This window comes from Austrofundulus limnaeus, unplaced genomic scaffold (genome assembly GCF_001266775.1).
Source record: "Austrofundulus limnaeus strain Quisiro unplaced genomic scaffold, Austrofundulus_limnaeus-1.0 Scaffold39, whole genome shotgun sequence".
NCBI lineage: Eukaryota > Metazoa > Chordata > Actinopteri > Cyprinodontiformes > Rivulidae > Austrofundulus > Austrofundulus limnaeus.
In genome coordinates this window covers 377,946-394,744 of record NW_013952441.1, presented here as the reverse complement: position 1 = coordinate 394,744, position 16,799 = coordinate 377,946, and the positions used below count along the sequence as shown (strand labels likewise).

General features: G+C 38.7%; 2 protein-coding genes across 3 annotated transcripts in view; both read left to right on the top strand.

Annotated features, from left to right (window-relative positions):
• ndufb8 (NADH:ubiquinone oxidoreductase subunit B8) overlaps positions 1-662 on the top strand; it is a 3,080-nt gene extending 2,418 nt beyond the window's left edge. The window contains exon 5 of the mRNA XM_014006995.1: positions 500-662. Coding sequence (XP_013862449.1) covers positions 500-592 — 93 coding nt within the window. The 3' untranslated portion in view covers positions 593-662. The remainder of the gene's footprint in view (positions 1-499) is intronic.
• Positions 663-882: 220 nt separating this feature from the next.
• On the top strand, positions 883-16,524 carry sec31b (SEC31 homolog B, COPII coat complex component). 2 transcript variants are annotated; one of them, XM_014006992.1, is made up of 25 exons: positions 883-988; positions 1,691-1,925; positions 2,078-2,273; positions 2,366-2,461; positions 3,445-3,585; positions 4,056-4,198; positions 4,282-4,381; positions 4,865-5,026; positions 5,502-5,654; positions 5,746-5,976; positions 6,070-6,144; positions 6,258-6,350; positions 6,434-6,545; positions 6,679-6,857; positions 7,717-7,843; positions 7,967-8,112; positions 9,260-9,433; positions 9,522-9,674; positions 9,765-9,957; positions 10,040-10,429; positions 12,161-12,219; positions 12,917-13,042; positions 13,140-13,259; positions 13,357-13,428; positions 15,115-16,524. In XM_014006992.1, the coding sequence occupies exons 2-25, from the start codon at positions 1,723-1,725 to the stop codon at positions 15,292-15,294; spliced, it is 3,624 nt and encodes a 1,207-aa protein (XP_013862446.1). In that variant the 5' UTR covers positions 883-988; positions 1,691-1,722; the 3' UTR covers positions 15,295-16,524. The 2 variants fall into 2 exon arrangements, with proteins under 2 accessions (XP_013862446.1, XP_013862445.1); XM_014006991.1 differs by having other exon boundaries at positions 12,914-13,042.
• Positions 16,525-16,799: the final 275 nt, after the last annotated feature.

The window sequence follows — 16,799 nt, the reverse complement described above, 5'->3', positions numbered from 1 at the left end:
TGGCTAAGCTCACCTTTAGAAATAGGCTGAAATGACTGTGTATTTGGGACAGTTTCAAGAGTAGAATYGCCTGTTTCATGTCTCTATAAGAGCTTTTTAGTAAGAGGGAGGTCTGAGGATCTTTGTTTAGAACAGTATCCCCTTTCCACATAATAGAAGATTGATGTTTTTTGTTGTTGTTGTTGTTGTTGTTGTTGTTGTTGTTGTTGTTTTATTTTATTTTTTTTGAACCAATGATTATACAATAATACTGAGGGGATTAAAAGAACTGAATCAAACATGATTGTTGTTTGTATTCTTTGGAAATTTGTTGTGTTGAAAGTCAAGTCGTACAATAAGACCATCACAACAAATAAAAGTGGTACATAAATTCTATAAAAAGGGTACATTGAAATACCACATTTTTTTGTTGTACTGTTTCTACAGATAATACTAGTAATGTGTGTTTTTTTTTTCTTTAATACCGTGCACATTTTCATTAAAGTTCCTCTTTTTTTAGGCTCCAAAGCAGTTTCCCTACAACAACCTGTACCTGGAGAGAGGGGGAGATCCTGATAAACAACCAGAGGAAATTAAACATTATGAAATCTAATTCATAAGATACTATTCTGCTTCTGTATATATTTCTGRCAAGAATAAAGACTTCTGTTAAATATTGAAAATACTTGTTGTCTGTTCTTGTGTGTGTGGATCTAAGTGTTCCCTCTGTTTATTCCTGAAAATACTATTTTTCACATTAAAAACTAAGTTTTTGGTTGTGTAATTTTTAGAAATAAAAATAAATTGTTTATTTTTAAGTATAATTAGCATTTATYTTCGTTCAATGTTAGGATGCCGTTGGTTAGGAGGTATTTGGTTATTATGTCCCTGTCGGCTTCCGTAGCGCAGTGACAACACGGCACAAGCACTTTGGTCTGAGCTGCTAGCTTGGCTGATAAGTAGATCTGGATTCAGTAAATGCGTACGGTCAAGTTGAGACAAAATTTACGTAAGTTGATTTTTTTAAGCACAATTACTCTTATAGGCGGTTTTAAATGTGTCTTTTAAGTGATGTTTTTGTTTTGCTGAAACGTAGTAGGGGTGGTGGCTGTAGTGTAGGTTAGCTCAGTCAGTAGTAGCAAAAAAAAAAAAAAAAAAGCTCCGGATATTCTGTGGGAAAAAAAATCCCAGATGTTGACCACTTAAGTTGTTTTTGGGTGGATGTAACATACGTTAAGTAATTATGTTTTATTCCTAAAACACCAAGATTCGTGTAATGGCTGGCAATGGATTTTCCTTGTAGAATGAGGAAAGCTAATGCTAACTTGAGGAATGCTAACTATATTAGCTATGTCAGATTTATTGGAAATAAATTATTTCACAAGTGGTTTGAGTGCGTACTAGTTAACACTGATATGTCTGGCAATCGTGTTTATTTAATTAAAATGTAATTAAGCTTTACTCTTAGCATAACACTTTCACACGCGTTTATGATAACTTCATGTAAATTAAGTTTTGTATTTCCAATTGTAAATACTAGTCTAATGTTGCGTGTTAAATAAAAAGGTTTACATACAATTAAAAGTGATGATCAAAAATCGTGTATCGCAAGTGTTTTATAGAGAATCAGCTTTTAATGCATTATCAACAATTATTAAAATAAATGCATAATAAATTTGACGTTTCTTGTGGTGGACGTTCACCTGCCCAGGATTTGAGAAACCTGAACACTTGTAGAAGAAGATGAGGCTGAAGGAAATTCAGAGGACTGCCCACCAGGCATGGAGTCCTGCTGGACACCATCCGATCTACTTGGCCCTGGGAACTTCAGCACAACAGCTTGATGCTTCGTTCAACACAACAGCAGCCTTAGAGATATTTGAGTTGGATTTTGCTGACCCCTCTCTGGAGATGCAGCTCAAAGGATCTTTACCAACAACAAATAGGTACTTTATTTTTTATAAAATAGCATGAAGGAATTGCTGCAGGTTTGACVTATAGTTTGCAAGTTTTTTTCCTGGTGTATTTTGTATTTGTCATCAAGGTGAACTGTTAATTCTGTTTTGTTTTGTTTTGTTTTTTTCCTGTTATCTCATAGGTTGCACAGTATTGTTTGGGTAAATTTTGGAATGGGAGAAGATTGTACCGGAGGGAGACTTGTTGGTGGAAGTGAAAATGGCACACTGACTGTTTATAACCCCGAGGCCATAATAAGTTCTGCAGCAGACGCTGTTGTTGGACAGTCTGATAAACATACCGGACCTGTCTGTGCTCTTGATTTCAATCCATTTCAGGTAAATCTACTGTGGTATGTGTCGCTGAAGACAACTAAGATGGAGGTACATCTCAATAAGTTCATTTTATTTGTCGTGTTCTGTTTTCTTAGAGTAATCTTCTTGCATCGGGAGCAAATGATTCAGAGATATATATCTGGGATCTAAACAACTTCAGCAGTCCAATGACACCTGGAACAAAAACGCAGGTTTGTATTACAGTAGATGGGAAATTATAGGATGTAAGTACCATCAATTAACCAAAACAAAACTAAAGCTATTGTCTGCTGTCAGTTTGTAGATTTGTTTTTAATTGACCTTTTGTAGTAGTAAATTGATGGGTTTACAATACAGCTTCTAGGAAAATATTGTTTACCGTTTCCTTATTTCTCAGTGTTGTGTGCAGCTTAGAGAAAAGAGTTGTTGATGCACTGTCTCATGAACCTAAACGATATATTTGAAAGTGCTAAGAGTACTTACTAAATGTCAGAATCCTCTAGTACAAACAATCATCTACGTACTTGCTATAAAGCAGAGGTGCCCAAAGTGCAACCCRCGGACCAAGCATGGTCCGCCCTAGCCATTTAATTTGGCCTGCCAGCAGTTGCACTGGTTACTGGGTTGTGATCTTCCATCATCAAACTCTTTCCATGTAGTCATTCTATCCATTGACCCAGTGACTATATAAAGGGCTGTAGTGTATATAGTCTTCACTTATGATTTTTACCTAATCTATGATTTATATTAAGATTAAACATGACATACACAGAAGACATTTAGATTAGATTTAAGCACATATTTAGATTTGCACACTTTATAAGACCACAAATGCTAATATTTCATCAATTTATGAAATGTAACATGATCCTTTGCTGACCAAGCAAACATCAAACTTTTTCCAAGTGGGCCACMRCACTGGCTGCTGGCTTAATCATAAAAAATTAGAGGACTTTATTTAAAAAGTATTTGTATTTCATGTTATATATTATTGCGTTTGGCCTGCAGTCCTCGGATAGATTGAAATTTTAGTCTTCTCGGGGAAAATGTTTAGGCACCCCTGCTTTTAAGGTTTGTTTTCATAGTGCATCAACTGTGTTTGCATTAACTTTGCATTTGATAATCAGAGATCTGTTTTCCTCAGAATCACAAGCCCGTTTGTGTCAACACTGACAGCTTCTGTCTCTTGTTTCAGCCCGCTGAAGACATCAGYGTTGTGTCCTGGAACAGGCAGGTTCAGCACATCCTGGCCTCTGCCAACCCCAGTGGGAAAGCAGTTGTGTGGGACCTGAGAAAGAATGAACCCATTATAAAGATCAGTGATCACAGCAACAGGGTTGGTGGCTTTTATTTAATCATAAAACACAGCAAGTCAAGATCTACCTTCTTCACTTTTACAATAACGCAAAACAAATAATTGTACAGTACTCCGCTGTTTATTCTGCATCATTCAAAGCGTTACTTATTTTCTTGCCATAATTGTCATAAAATATTTTTAGACTGTCTTGTGAACAAAGAAGAGACTCAAGGAAAGATAAAGAAAACAGCATATTGCCACTCGACTTTAGTTATCTGCCAAATATAATTTTCATMAACAAGCTATTAAAAACATCTATTTTAGCATGGAAAACAGACATTAATGAATCTTGCAAAAATATATATTCCATTCTGATCTGTTTTTGAATTTAATGATGGAGCAAAAACTGCATTCATCTCAGATCAGATGATCCGTTAAAAAATAGTTTTGTATCCTGTAGAAAAATTGCTGCATGCGATTTGTAACCTTGCTAATTATCTGACTTTTAGATGCACTGCTCAGGAATGCTCTGGCACCCTGACGTTGCCACTCAGCTGGTTTTGGCCTCWGAAGATGACAGACTGCCCGTCATCCAGATGTGGGACCTCCGTTTTGCCACATCCCCTCTTAAAGTCCTCGAGAACCACACAAGGTGAGACTTCATCTGATTACCCGTCAGGATAGTTTTCTTTTTTACGTTTGCAGAATGACCTCGGCGTTCGCTCTTCCTTTCAGGGGGATTCTGTCTATATCTTGGAACCAGGCTGACGCTGAGCTCCTGCTGAGTAGTGCTAAAGACAACAGGATCCTCTGCTGGAATCCAAACACTGGAGATGTATGTAGCATTCATTTCTGTTTCGTTGTCATCACTTTAGGTCAGGGCTTCTCAAACCCTTTGGGTCTGTGGACCCCTTACAGAGGAGGGATATTTTCAGGGACTCCCTCAAAAACCTCATGCTGATTAAAACTAATTTACTGCCATTTTAACCTCCTAAATGCCATGAGAATAACTTTATTTTTGTTAAGTATGTTTGTTTTACTGGCGTGTTGGTCTCTATCTGTATATATGCACTTCTTAAAATGAAATTATGTTATTATTTATTTATTTTAATTTATTTGGGGTACTCCCAGCTGTAGCTTTAGGACCCCTGGGGGTCTTGGAAACCATCTTTGAAAACCTCTACTTTAGGTTTAACTATAGATCTTCTGATGTTTTGTTCTATCTATTTATTTATTTATTTATTTACTTACTTACTTACTTACTTACTTACTTACTTACTTACTTACTTACTTACTTACATTTTCATTTTCATTTTAGGTGATTTATGAGCTTCCAACAACAAACCAGTGGTGTTTTGATGTCCAGTGGTGTCCCAGGAATCTAGCTCTTTTTTCTACAGCCTCATTTGATGGGAGAATCACAGTTTACTCTGTGATGGGAGGAAGCTTGAAGGCTCAGCAGCAAAGCACAGTTGACAAGGTAATAAATGCATTTAATTCCCAAATGTAAAAAAAAAATGGCATTGTTTGTCCACAAGAGGGTGCTGGTGTGAAAGAAATGACACTGTAGCAGCTAATGCTACTAAAACTAAAATATTTAATAGCTTTTTGGAGTTTTGAAGCTTATTTTGTAAAGCAAGCAATGCTGCATTTTTCTCTTCATTTAATGTATGTTTTACATTAAATGGATAAATAGTTTGTGTTCAAAAAATTAGAAAATATCTCAACTACCCATCTCTGTTTACTCTGTTACATTTAAACATGTCATTCTGGCCTAACCAGTAGTTTAGAGTTATCCAGTGTACTATTACAGAAGCAAACAGCTGGTACTCAGGTTTCTGCTTTATTTGTAAAATAAACAGAGCTATTCCTAGTTTTTTGTTAATTAAATGACTAGTTTATGTCTTGCCCATAAGCCCTCTTGATTAACATTTCCTGTTTCCTTTTCTTAACAGATATCCTCCTCATTTGATACCATGGATCCTTTTGGTACTGGACAGGTGCTGCCTCCACTGCAGGTTCCTCAGCCTAGCATGGAGGACACCATCGTTCCTCCTCTGAAGAAGCCACCGAAATGGGTGCGCAGGCCAGTCGGAGCTTCCTTTGGTGTAAGTGTGATATACGTCATAAACCTGGTTGTTGTTGTTGTTGTTGTTGTTGTTTTTTCTTACCTAATAAACTTGTTTTTCGTTTTGTCAGTTCGGTGGAAAGCTGATAACCTTCGAGAATCCAAAGCAGCCTCCGATGCAGAGCCCCCATCCTGTCCCCAGGCAAGTGTTTGTGAGTCAGGTTACCACAGAGACGGAGTTCCTCCAGCGCTCCAGGGAGCTCCAGGCGGCGCTGCAGTCGGGTTCTTTCAACAACTACTGCCAGGCCAAGATTCAGAACGCCAAATCAGACGCAGAACAGGATATATGGAAGTTCCTTTTGGTAGGCCTTCCTCATGCTGCATGCTGGGATTGAGACCTTTTATTCGGTGAGATGTTGAAAATGTTTACAGTAAGCAGCTTCCTCTGATTACAGGTGAACTTTGAGGATGAAGCACGCATTAAATTCCTTAAACTTCTGGGTTTCAGCAAGGATGAGTTGGAGAGAAAGGTAATCTAACACACAGTTTGTTATTCTGGCAAGATGATAAAAGAAATTCTAGAGTTTGCAGTGATGCACTGTAAGCCATTCAGTGTTTGATGTGCAGAAATGTGTTTGTGCAGATTTCAAAATGCCTGGGACAGAACTTTCAATCCAACGGATTCGGAGTGGATGCCAATGATCTTGCTGAGAAGATGCAGCGGCTCACCGCCGAGGTCACGATTTTTCCACACATAATGTCTTGTTTTCGAGTTTCGTGGTTTCTGTTTGCTCTAAAAAGAATCTTTATTGTTTTCAGAGATCGGATGAAGCAGCAGCTGATGGCCGAACCTCAGGCTCTGTTTCACCAGCAGACTTTTTTAGTCACACCCCAAAGGAGACCTCCAACTTCAAGATCCCTGTATCATGTGGTAAAATAAACAAACCTCTATTCAAAATATTAAGATTAATTACTTCATCACTTCATCATGTTTTATGACTGCAGTTGTAACCCCRTGATTTGTTAAGCTGATGCGTATCGATCATGTCTTTTTATTTATGCAGACACAGATGGTTTAATAAGCCAAGCGCTGCTGGTTGGTAACTTCGAGGGAGCGGTGGATCTGTGTCTGAACGATGGTCGCTACGCTGAAGCCATTCTGCTGTCCATCAGCGGAGGAGAGGAACTTCTTAAGAAGACGCAGCAGAAATATCTCAGCAAGCAAAAGAACAGCATTTCAATGGTAAGAAAATCATTGATTTTTGATTGATTGATTATTGTTTATTCAGTCATCAGAATTGTTCAGCAACAAATCAAAACATTACAAAACAGTACAAAAATGTAAACAGTTTGACTGGAAAGGTACAGGCAGAAGCACAAGGCTTATATTTGTGCCCGTCCTACAATAACAAAGAAAACAAACAATCCTTAACAAAACAAATACAATAACAATTTAAAGTTATTGTCGCTTGTAACCCACAAATATATATCTTTTTAGAATTTTTTTGAAAACCCATAATGAACTACATTATTATAGTTTATAATTTAGTTTAGTTTAGTTTAGTCATTTTTATTTAAGAAAAAACAAATTCTATATACAATAAAAATACAAATCAAAAATGAAAAGTAGCAGAAGAAAAATTCTTACATCTTCCCCTTTTCTCAAAAAAAATTTAAACAAAATAGTCTTCAAATAACAAAAAAGAAGAAATAAATAAAGAAATGTTAAACTAGAAGAACAACTCGTATAAATACACATTATACCATTACATATTTCTCCAACAGACTAAGCTCTATCATTCTCTTTAATAATCCCATTGATATGGTGTTTTTAACCCCATCTTCTAGACTATTCCATAATCTTATTCCTTGGATTGAAGTACACCGTTCCTTCAAACTGCTTGTAAATTTAGGTTTAACAAACATCTCTGTCCCCTTGAGATTGTAACAACTCTCTCTCTTTTAACAAAATGTAGTTGGATGTTTGAAGGTAATGTGTTTTTTATGAGCCCTGTACATAACTGATAAAATACTAGAATCAACAAAGTCTGTTAATCAATCACGTAAAGATAATAGACTTTATTGTTTTGTCCAAATTGTAGCTTATATCCTCAGTGGTGACCCAGAACTGGAGGGACATAGTTGAAAGCTGTGAGCTTGATAACTGGAAGGAAGCTCTCGCTGCTCTGCTGACTTACGCTCATCCTGAAGACTTTGCTGGTTTCTGTGGTAAGTTAAAGCTGAAAACTCGAGCAGTTGATCAAGTTTATGAAAAACACCTGTGCTCCTTAATAAAATTTCAGTATTTGTTCCGTTTTTATTATTGGGTAAGTTTGTATTTTGTGTTGATAGATACCCTGGGAAGTCGTTTGGAGCACGAGGGCACAGAGAAGCGCTGCCTGCAGGCCTGCTTGTGCTACATCTGCTCTGGAAACATCGAACAGTTAGTGGAGTGTTGGGCTTTGCATAGAGACTGCTCTTCTCCTCTTGGATTGGAGGTAAAACATCTAAAGAGTTTGAGTTTCCATTAGCTGAAAGAGATCACTGATTAGTTGTAACATTAGACTTTATTTGATAAACATATTATAACGGTAAAATAAAGACTGTAAAAATACTGTAGGCTGTTCAGTTTTTATCATTTTTAAACTAAAAGTTCAGACGGGCCATTTTATTTACACATAAAGCATTCTGGGTAAATGATGACGTGGATAGGTCATCGGTGTGAGGCTGCTAGCGAGCTATATCCACCCTGAAGGTAAGTCTTGGAGAATATCTGATGATAAACTCTTTTAAATGAAACCAGAGAGCATTGACAGAGAGGAGAAGGTAGAAATGACTCAGCCTGTAACTGAAAATATGGATGGAGGACAACAGAGCTGCTTCATGGAAGAAGAACCCCAGCTTAGCCTGTTAGCTTAAGCGTTAGCCCCGACGCTGTCACCATACATGTATTAGCTCAGCTCTACACATTCTCCTCTCGTCACTAAGGTCCTCCATCCACATGACAGAGAGGGGAACACAAAAGTGACTCAGCCTGCAACTGAAAATATGGATGGAGGACCTCAGTTTAGCTTGTTAGTTTTGTCGCGCTAGCACTGAGGTAATACATATAAGGCAATATAGTGTCGGTGCTAGCGCAAAGGCTAACAGGCTAAGCTGAGGTTCTTCTTCCATGAAGCAGCTCTGTTGCTCCATCCATATTTTCAGTTACAGGCTGAGTCATTTCTACCTTCTCCTTTCTGTCAACGCTCTCTGGTTTCATTTAAAAGAGTCGATCATCAGATATTGTCCAAGATTAACCTTCAGGGTGGATATAGCTCGCTCACATCGAGGACCTATCCACGTCATCATTTACCCAGAATGCTTTGTGTGTAAATAAAATGRCTCCGTCCGTGTTAAAATATATTTAAAAAAAAGTACAAAACTAAACAGCTACAGTATTTTTACAGTCTTTATTTTACAGTTAAAATATATGTTTATTAAATAAAGTCTAATGTTACAACTAATCAGGGATCCCTTGAACAAAATACTGAAGTGTTTAGAAGAGAGGGCAGAAATGATCAACAAATGTCTGGGGCTCATTGGCTCAAGTAAAGATTTTTTTATTGCACTTCGGGAGTGAATGCCTTTATCTCTTGTTTTTAGGATTTGGTTGAGAAAGTAATGATGCTGCGAAAGTCCATTGAACGCCTCCGCAACAGCGAGGTAGCAGTCCAGAGCCACGTCCTGGCCGAGAAGCTCACCTGCTACGCCGGCATCCTGGCCGCAGAGGGCAGCCTAGCCACCGCCATGGCCTATCTGCCTGAGAACTCGGACCAAGTACGACCTCGTTTTCGAAGCTGCAGCTCCCTGTTTTCGTTTGATTGTTTACTTCGCGATGTTTACCTTTGACTGTCTGCGTCCTCAGCCTGGGATTATGATGTTGAGAGACAGGCTGTTCCACGCTCAGGGAGAGGCCGCTGTCCACCAGCAGCCTCCAAACTCCTTCAACAAAGCCGGCGTGCCAACAGCTAAACCCACTCCTGCTGCTCAGACTCCTCAACCCAGTGTACAAAATAGGGTAGAAAAATCTTTTTGTCATCAACAAATTTTGATTTAAAACTGATAAACGCTGTGATTTTATTGTATTATTTTGCTTTCCTAACATTAGAGTCAGTTCCAGCCTTCCGCTCCCACTCCGATGGCTCCACAGCAGCAGCCTCGTATGCCATCAGTTTTTACTCCTCAAGCCCCTCCATCCAACCAAGGGCCTGGTTTGCCCCCCTCCTCCCAAGTAATGCCGCCCACTTCGACCCGTCCTGCCGTAAGACCCTCTTATCCACAACATCCCGCCGTGGCTCCAGGTTTGATCATTTGCGTGGCGAGACGAGTTATTCCTGTCAATACTGTTGAATTAATGGTTTGCGTTTCTGGGGGGTTTTCCAGGTTTTTCTCCTCATCAGCCATTCCAGCCTCAGCCTGCATCCACTGCTGGGATCTTCCCACCTCCAGGCCATTCGGTGCCAGCTGCTAATTTATCCGGACCTCAACTGCCACCTTCGTCGTCGACCCACGGCGGCCCGCCCCCCATGCCCAGTCCTGGGTTGCCGCCAACGAGCTTCGTCCCATCTACCTCTTTACCTTCAGGCATCATGTCGCCCACCTCCCAACCGGGAGCGCCGCTTTCAATGTATCCGGGGGGCTTTCCGAACCAGGGACCTGGACCCTCGATGGCATCTGGCCCATATGTTCCTGTTGGACCTGGGTATCCCCCAGGAGGTCCTGGAGCTCCTGCAATAAATCCCTACCCAGCACCTGTTGCTCCTCCTCCTGCAGGTACATAGTGCTGCTCATGGCATAGCAAAAAGTTAAAATACAATAATCTTCTTCTTTTTATTTATTTATTTTTTTTACATTTTATTGAAAATAATTTCAAGATACAGGCTCATGCAGTTCTCACACAGTCACTTCTTTATATTCAGCTGTAACTTCATTTTTGACTTGCAGGACACTTTCCTTGGCTGAATTCCCAGTGTGACCTTCAAGGTGACAGGGTTAAGGCTTGACATGGAATAGGGAGTATCACTCCATGCACAGTGTACTACAGTGCATTGTAATATCCCTGAAATGTGCCTTGACCCAAGGGAGTTTTTTTAATTGAATTAGCTTTTTTGCTTTTCTGGTTCTTTGATTGTTGCTTGAATCGCCTCATTGATTTGTTTGAAATTGTGTGAGGCTTTAAAACCAGCATAGCATGATTAAAGGGTTTTTGCCTTTGTATAATGAGAAAATCTGTCTCAAGTGTGAATTTTACAGTATTATAATTACATTAGCATCTTGTTAATTTGTTGTATAAATGCATTCTTACTTGTGAGAGATTGCTGTTTTAATATTTTAACACATTTGCTTTTTTGGTTTTTGCTTAACGTGTGCAGCTCTTAGTAGTTTCATGGCATGATTTGACTTACAGAGTGTTGCAGTGTCGACTAACTTTACTTCAAAGTGTCTGAATTAAGCTGTTGTCACACATACAAATCACAGATTCAGCGTAGGACATTTCTTTTTTTTTTACTTTCCCCTAGAATATATTTAAATGGCAAACAGAAAATACAGAATGTTGAGGCTTACAGAGTTACAAGCTTAACAATCACTTCATTGGGTTAATATTTGTACTAAATGCAAAATGACCTGATACAGTTAAAGGGGAACATATGCAAACTGTACTTTTTTTTTAGCCGTTAAAGGCATTTGTTGTACGTGGAGTTTGTAGGAGTGCAATAAAGTTCAGTTTATTCTCCCACAGTGCTGTGTAGATATATCAGTTTTCTCTATTTTCTATGACATTTTCTGAACTATTACATCAATTTATTTGTGAAGGAACTGCCAAATAAGGTCTGAACTTACCAACTACACTTTGATTGGTCTTCATTCTCTTCTGACTCTGGCTCCAACATAAGTCTTCCCTTGTTCACATCTTTTATGTAATTTGTAAATAAAACATTTCTGCTCAGCTAGATAGTCGTAACACGTCTCGAACTAGAACGGGTCGCCCTGGAAGTTGAAGTGGGGTGGGGTTTGGATGTATAGAAGCAGCCTCAAAACGAGTTGATCTGGGACACACCCCAGAAATGGGGTGAAAGAGGGGCTTGTGGAGTTACAATAAGGAGGAATTCTGACCAACGCGTTGCAGTCCCACTTTATGTAGACCCCAACTGAATGTTTTTAATGTGAAAAATAAGGATTTAAAAGCATCTTATGTCTCCTTTAAGCAAAATAAGTGTAAAAGTAGCAAAGTGTTATTAAATCRTGGTACAAATTCTTAGAATAACTCACACTGGCTTATTCAAACATTCTTAGTTTTGCACCAGTGAATTAATTATGTCTAAAGTTTTATCAGAAATTGTAGAAAATATGTGTTCCCAAATAGTTTGTCCAGTTTATGTCAGCATTACGTTTGTTGCATGAGTGAAAACACCTTCCTTTTTTCATTTTTTGCTTACTTAAGTGTCCAAAAGAACACTGCTTTTCATTCTCTTAAAATTTGACTGTTGTTTTTTTCTTATTTAGGACCTCAAGAGGGCTGGAATGACCCACCAACAGTACGAGGTGGACCCAGGAAGAAGAAGGTACTTATTCATTTATCGCCATCAACAAAAATAAATAAATAAAAATGTTTTCATGTATTACATTTTAACTGATAYGTTTATCCTCAGCGATGTCGTTTGCAAGAACCTATGTGGTGTAGACATGATGGAAAAAGAATAATTCGGTCTTTAAAACGAGATAAAAACAGAAAGTGACATATTACGCCTCATTTTTATTAATTAAACAACTAGGCCAAACGCAGGAGCAGTGTGTGTGGAATAGGCACATCATTAATATTTCCTCAGGCTTTTAGGTGGTGCCCAGCAGCCTGGGTGCTGCTAATMAGATGTTCTTAGTCATCTGATCATCTGCTAACATGACGTGACAGAAGATTTGGCAGWTTGCTGGTCTGAAGCATTTGGATGCGTTGTGTGTTTACACGGTGCCGGAAAAACAGAGAAGTTTTCAACCAATGAGAATAATTTGAAACGAGTGCAAAAGATTTAAGACTTCTGCAAGTCTTCTCATAAAGGAACATCCTGTCACTTCACTTAGAGAGAGACAAAGAAAAAGGGTTTTCCTACAAAAGAAAATGTTTTTAATGAACCGAATTTTCTTTAAAAAAGGGAAATGATCCCAAAGATGACAATTAGCTTTTAGTGATGACGAAATTCCAAACTTAGCTCTGAGTAAAAAAAAAAAATAATAAAACCCTGTCGCTCTTTCACATGTAAGCAGGTCCCTGATAACTACACTCCACCAGCCCCCATCACAGCTCCTGTCATGGGTTTCCCAGTAGAGGCCCCACAGGCCCACAACCACACCCAAGTGCCCCCCGGAGCCCCTCAGGAGCCCAGCGTACAGGTTCGTCTCTAACAAGGAAGCCGTCCGCTGAATTCTCAACAGCGACGCGCGGAGTAAGAAAGGCATCAYGTTGTGTTTGTGTGCTTGTGTTGCTCAGCTCCTCCAGCAGCTACCAGCAGAAAGAGTGGAGCAGAAGGAAATCCCAGCTGAGCACATGATCCTCAAAACCACCTTCGACAGCCTGGTGCAGCGCTGCCAGCTCGCAGCAGGAGATCCGGTAAGTTTCAGCCTCTGATTTATTTTTTTTTAATTATACTTAGATGTATCAATTAAAAGAAATTATTGTGAAATGACCAAAATTGCGTATTTTTCAGCAAACAAAACGGAAGCTTGATGATGCAGGAAAGCGTTTAGGACACCTTTATGATAAACTGAGAGAGCAGTCGGTAAGTTTTAGTTGCCCGCCACCACAACGTGAAAGAGGGTGATTATGTTTTTGCCTGTGTGTGTGTTACCCAAATACCTCATGAACCACTGAATACATTTTAATGAGGCTTTCGAAAAGTAATCATTGTACACCGACAACTAGACCTGTCACTATTACAAATTTTGCTGGACAATAAATTGTCTCAGAAATGCTTGTGATAAACGATAATATCGCTTGGAGACTATTTCAAACTGATATAATATAATAACACAAAAAATGTACAATAGGTTGCACCCAGGCCACCCTTGAAAAAGAGATCTGCGATCTCAATGGGATTTGCCTGGTTAAACAACGGTAAATAAAAAATAAATAAATAATATAATGATACCACCCCAAACCCCCCGCTTACAAAACTTATGGAAGTTTTCAAAATTTACGTATGTAAAAAATAAAAAATATTAAAAAACTGACCTGGGATGGAGCTTGTGAAAACAACACAAAACAACAGCTGCAGAAATAGTGCCTTTGCTACCCACCTTTATCCAAGCTGGCACAATTTATTCAGTATATGCATCTTCCTCCGGCTTAGTAAAATAACTGCGGCACGCCGCTTATGAAATTTACAGAGCTTTACAAAATTTACATAACGCTACTGACAGACCGGGAGCAGAGTTAGTAAAAAAATAACTAAAAATAAATCAATCAATCAAGTTAATAAATAAATAAAAATATGCACAACAGCTACTGAAGCAGTAACCTACCTCTATCCAAGTTGGCGCAATTTATTCTGTAAGTGTCTTCCTCTGGCTTCATGACATAATTACGGTCACCCTCACGCTGCGTACAAAGTTTACGGAAGTTTACAAAATTTACATAGTGTTAAAAAATAAAAAAGAAACTCTCGGCTAACACAAGGTTCAGCATGGTGCTGAGGGKGTTCTGGGGCGTCTCTGAAAGAAAGCATCAGAAAACCGAAGACGCTCCTCTAGTTAAACGCCTGTTGACGGGGCTCTCATGCTACGGAGCTTACATGACCAAGCTCCTGGCAAACACCTGATGTCAGTGTTCACTCCACACTACGCTAAGCTGAAGAAAAGAGGGAGACCCAAAGAAAACAAACCAGCAAATGAAAATTATCAACCTTATTTTAATTTATCATGCAATAAAGCTACGATGCAGTTTACTTGACATCTGAAAATACATCTCCTCAAAGGTATTTTTAATCTGAAAAGAGCTTCACTGAGTGAGAAGTAGTGGAGCTCAGCAGAGAGTTAAAGTTTCACTTTCACTTTCACCCGAGAGCCTGCAGGAGTCATGGGCGGGGTGTGTGTGTGTGTGTGGGGGGGGCGCTCTGCCATGAGAAAGTTTGGCTTAGAGACACGTCCCAGGGGCGTTTCTGGTCCCCACCTGTCGTTTTGCTCCTCAGCATGGCTGCCTAAAAACACTGCAGGATTTCTCAAACATGCATAAATGAGTCAAAGCAAGGCTTTGGCCATGTTTTTTATGAGAGTATAACATTATAACATGATATAAAAATCAAAAATGTTGATTTTATATGATATTGCCCCTTTAAAATAAAATTCTCATTATAGCTTGTTACAATAATCAGGTCTGTGTTTCTGGCCCCATGTGGAAAAATCCACACTTTATAGTTTGTCTAAATATGAGGTGAAAGCAGTAACTCAGCTCACCGTTTTTCTTTTAGCTCTCACCCAACATCCTGAACGGGCTCCACGAAATCAGTCGCTGTGTGGCGAGCCAGAATTACCAGCGGGGCCTGGAGGTCCACACCCAGGTGGTCAGCAGCAGCAACTTCAGTGAGATCTCTGCCTTCATGCCCATCCTGAAAGTGGTCATGACTATCGCCAACAAGCTGGGGGTCTAACACCCCGAGGACACCACCCACCACTTTTCAGTGTTATACTGTTGTATATGTATTTATTTCTTCATGGCCTGATAATGTACAACTACGAGAACATCAGCTGGTAAAGTGACAGAATGTGGATCTGGTCACGCCGAAAATTCTCCCTCCTGGAGGACATGGCTGACTGAGACAGTGTGGTGGATTTTTGTAAAAGTCTGTCGATTTTGCTGTGATCATTTTACAAAAAAAAAAAGGAAAAAACGATGAATGTATTCTGAAAGTTGTGATTCCGTGTAAATTCAAAAGTTAATGTATTACACAAAGCAAGTGGTTTGAATCGATGCTGTGGTTGTCCTAATAGGTGGTAAGTCATAAATCTTGTTACTTCTTAATGCAGTTCTTTTTCTTTTTTTTTCTCCTTTTACTTGGACAGTTGAACAACATTTTTTTTTGATGAAGTACACGCAGCAGCCTTCTGGCTGCAAAACAATAACTAGTTCCACAAATTATGAAAATAAAAATTTGGGTTATGATCCACTTTGTCATTGTGTACTCTATGAAGGAGGAACAGACTGACAATCTGGTATTTATTGTTAGATTTTTTTACAAAAATTCATTCAGAGCAAATCACAAAATCTGTAAATTAATATCTTATTGTTCTCCTGCATTTGTAGATTGTGTTCAGTTGATTCTAACAATGCGAGTTTGGGCCAAAACATTGCAGAAAAATGTCTGATTGCGAATGCCAGACTATTATTACAATTATTTTGTAAACTTTGTGTTAGCCTAGACTTGTAACAGCGTCACTGATGGCTTTATTCCTTTCATTTTTACCCAAAGAGTTGCTTTAGTGTCCTAATCCCCTCATCCTCTGCTGAATTTGCACAGCAGTCTGTAAAACGTTTAGTTTAATTTCAAAATATTTTTCCTGCGCTCTTTGTGTAACTTCTCAGTCTTACTCCCCTTTTCACAAAGGCACTACTATATCCTTTAGTAACTGCTGATTACTTTTTTATTTTTTCTTGTCTTACATTAAATGAAACAATAATACAGTAATAGAGTTTAAAAGAATAAAACCGTTTTGTAGCTGCAATAATATCCCTGGGTTATGTGGTGTGTTGTGGCAGCAGAAGGCAGGAAAGTGCCTCAGTGTGCTCATTTTGGCTGCACAGATATTTATACATTCATTGTTGCTTACTTTACTCATTTCCCTCTGATTTTCAAAATAAAGCTTCACTTGAAATATTTGAAGTCTGTGAACATAAAATGATTCTGACAGTTTTAACAGTTCGTTGTCGGCTCCCTACGAAGATATTTACTTATTTCTTCAGAAACTTGGTATTTGCAAATACATCATATACAGTATATAGTAATATTGATACATAGTGGGGGGGGGGGTAACTGCAATTTACACAACTGTAAAGTAAATGTTTTGGGTATTACTTTGACGGTATAACAGTATTTTAACCTAAATGTTTATTTCTTCAATTAATCCTATCTAAATGAGTCACGTGGTGATGTTTTAG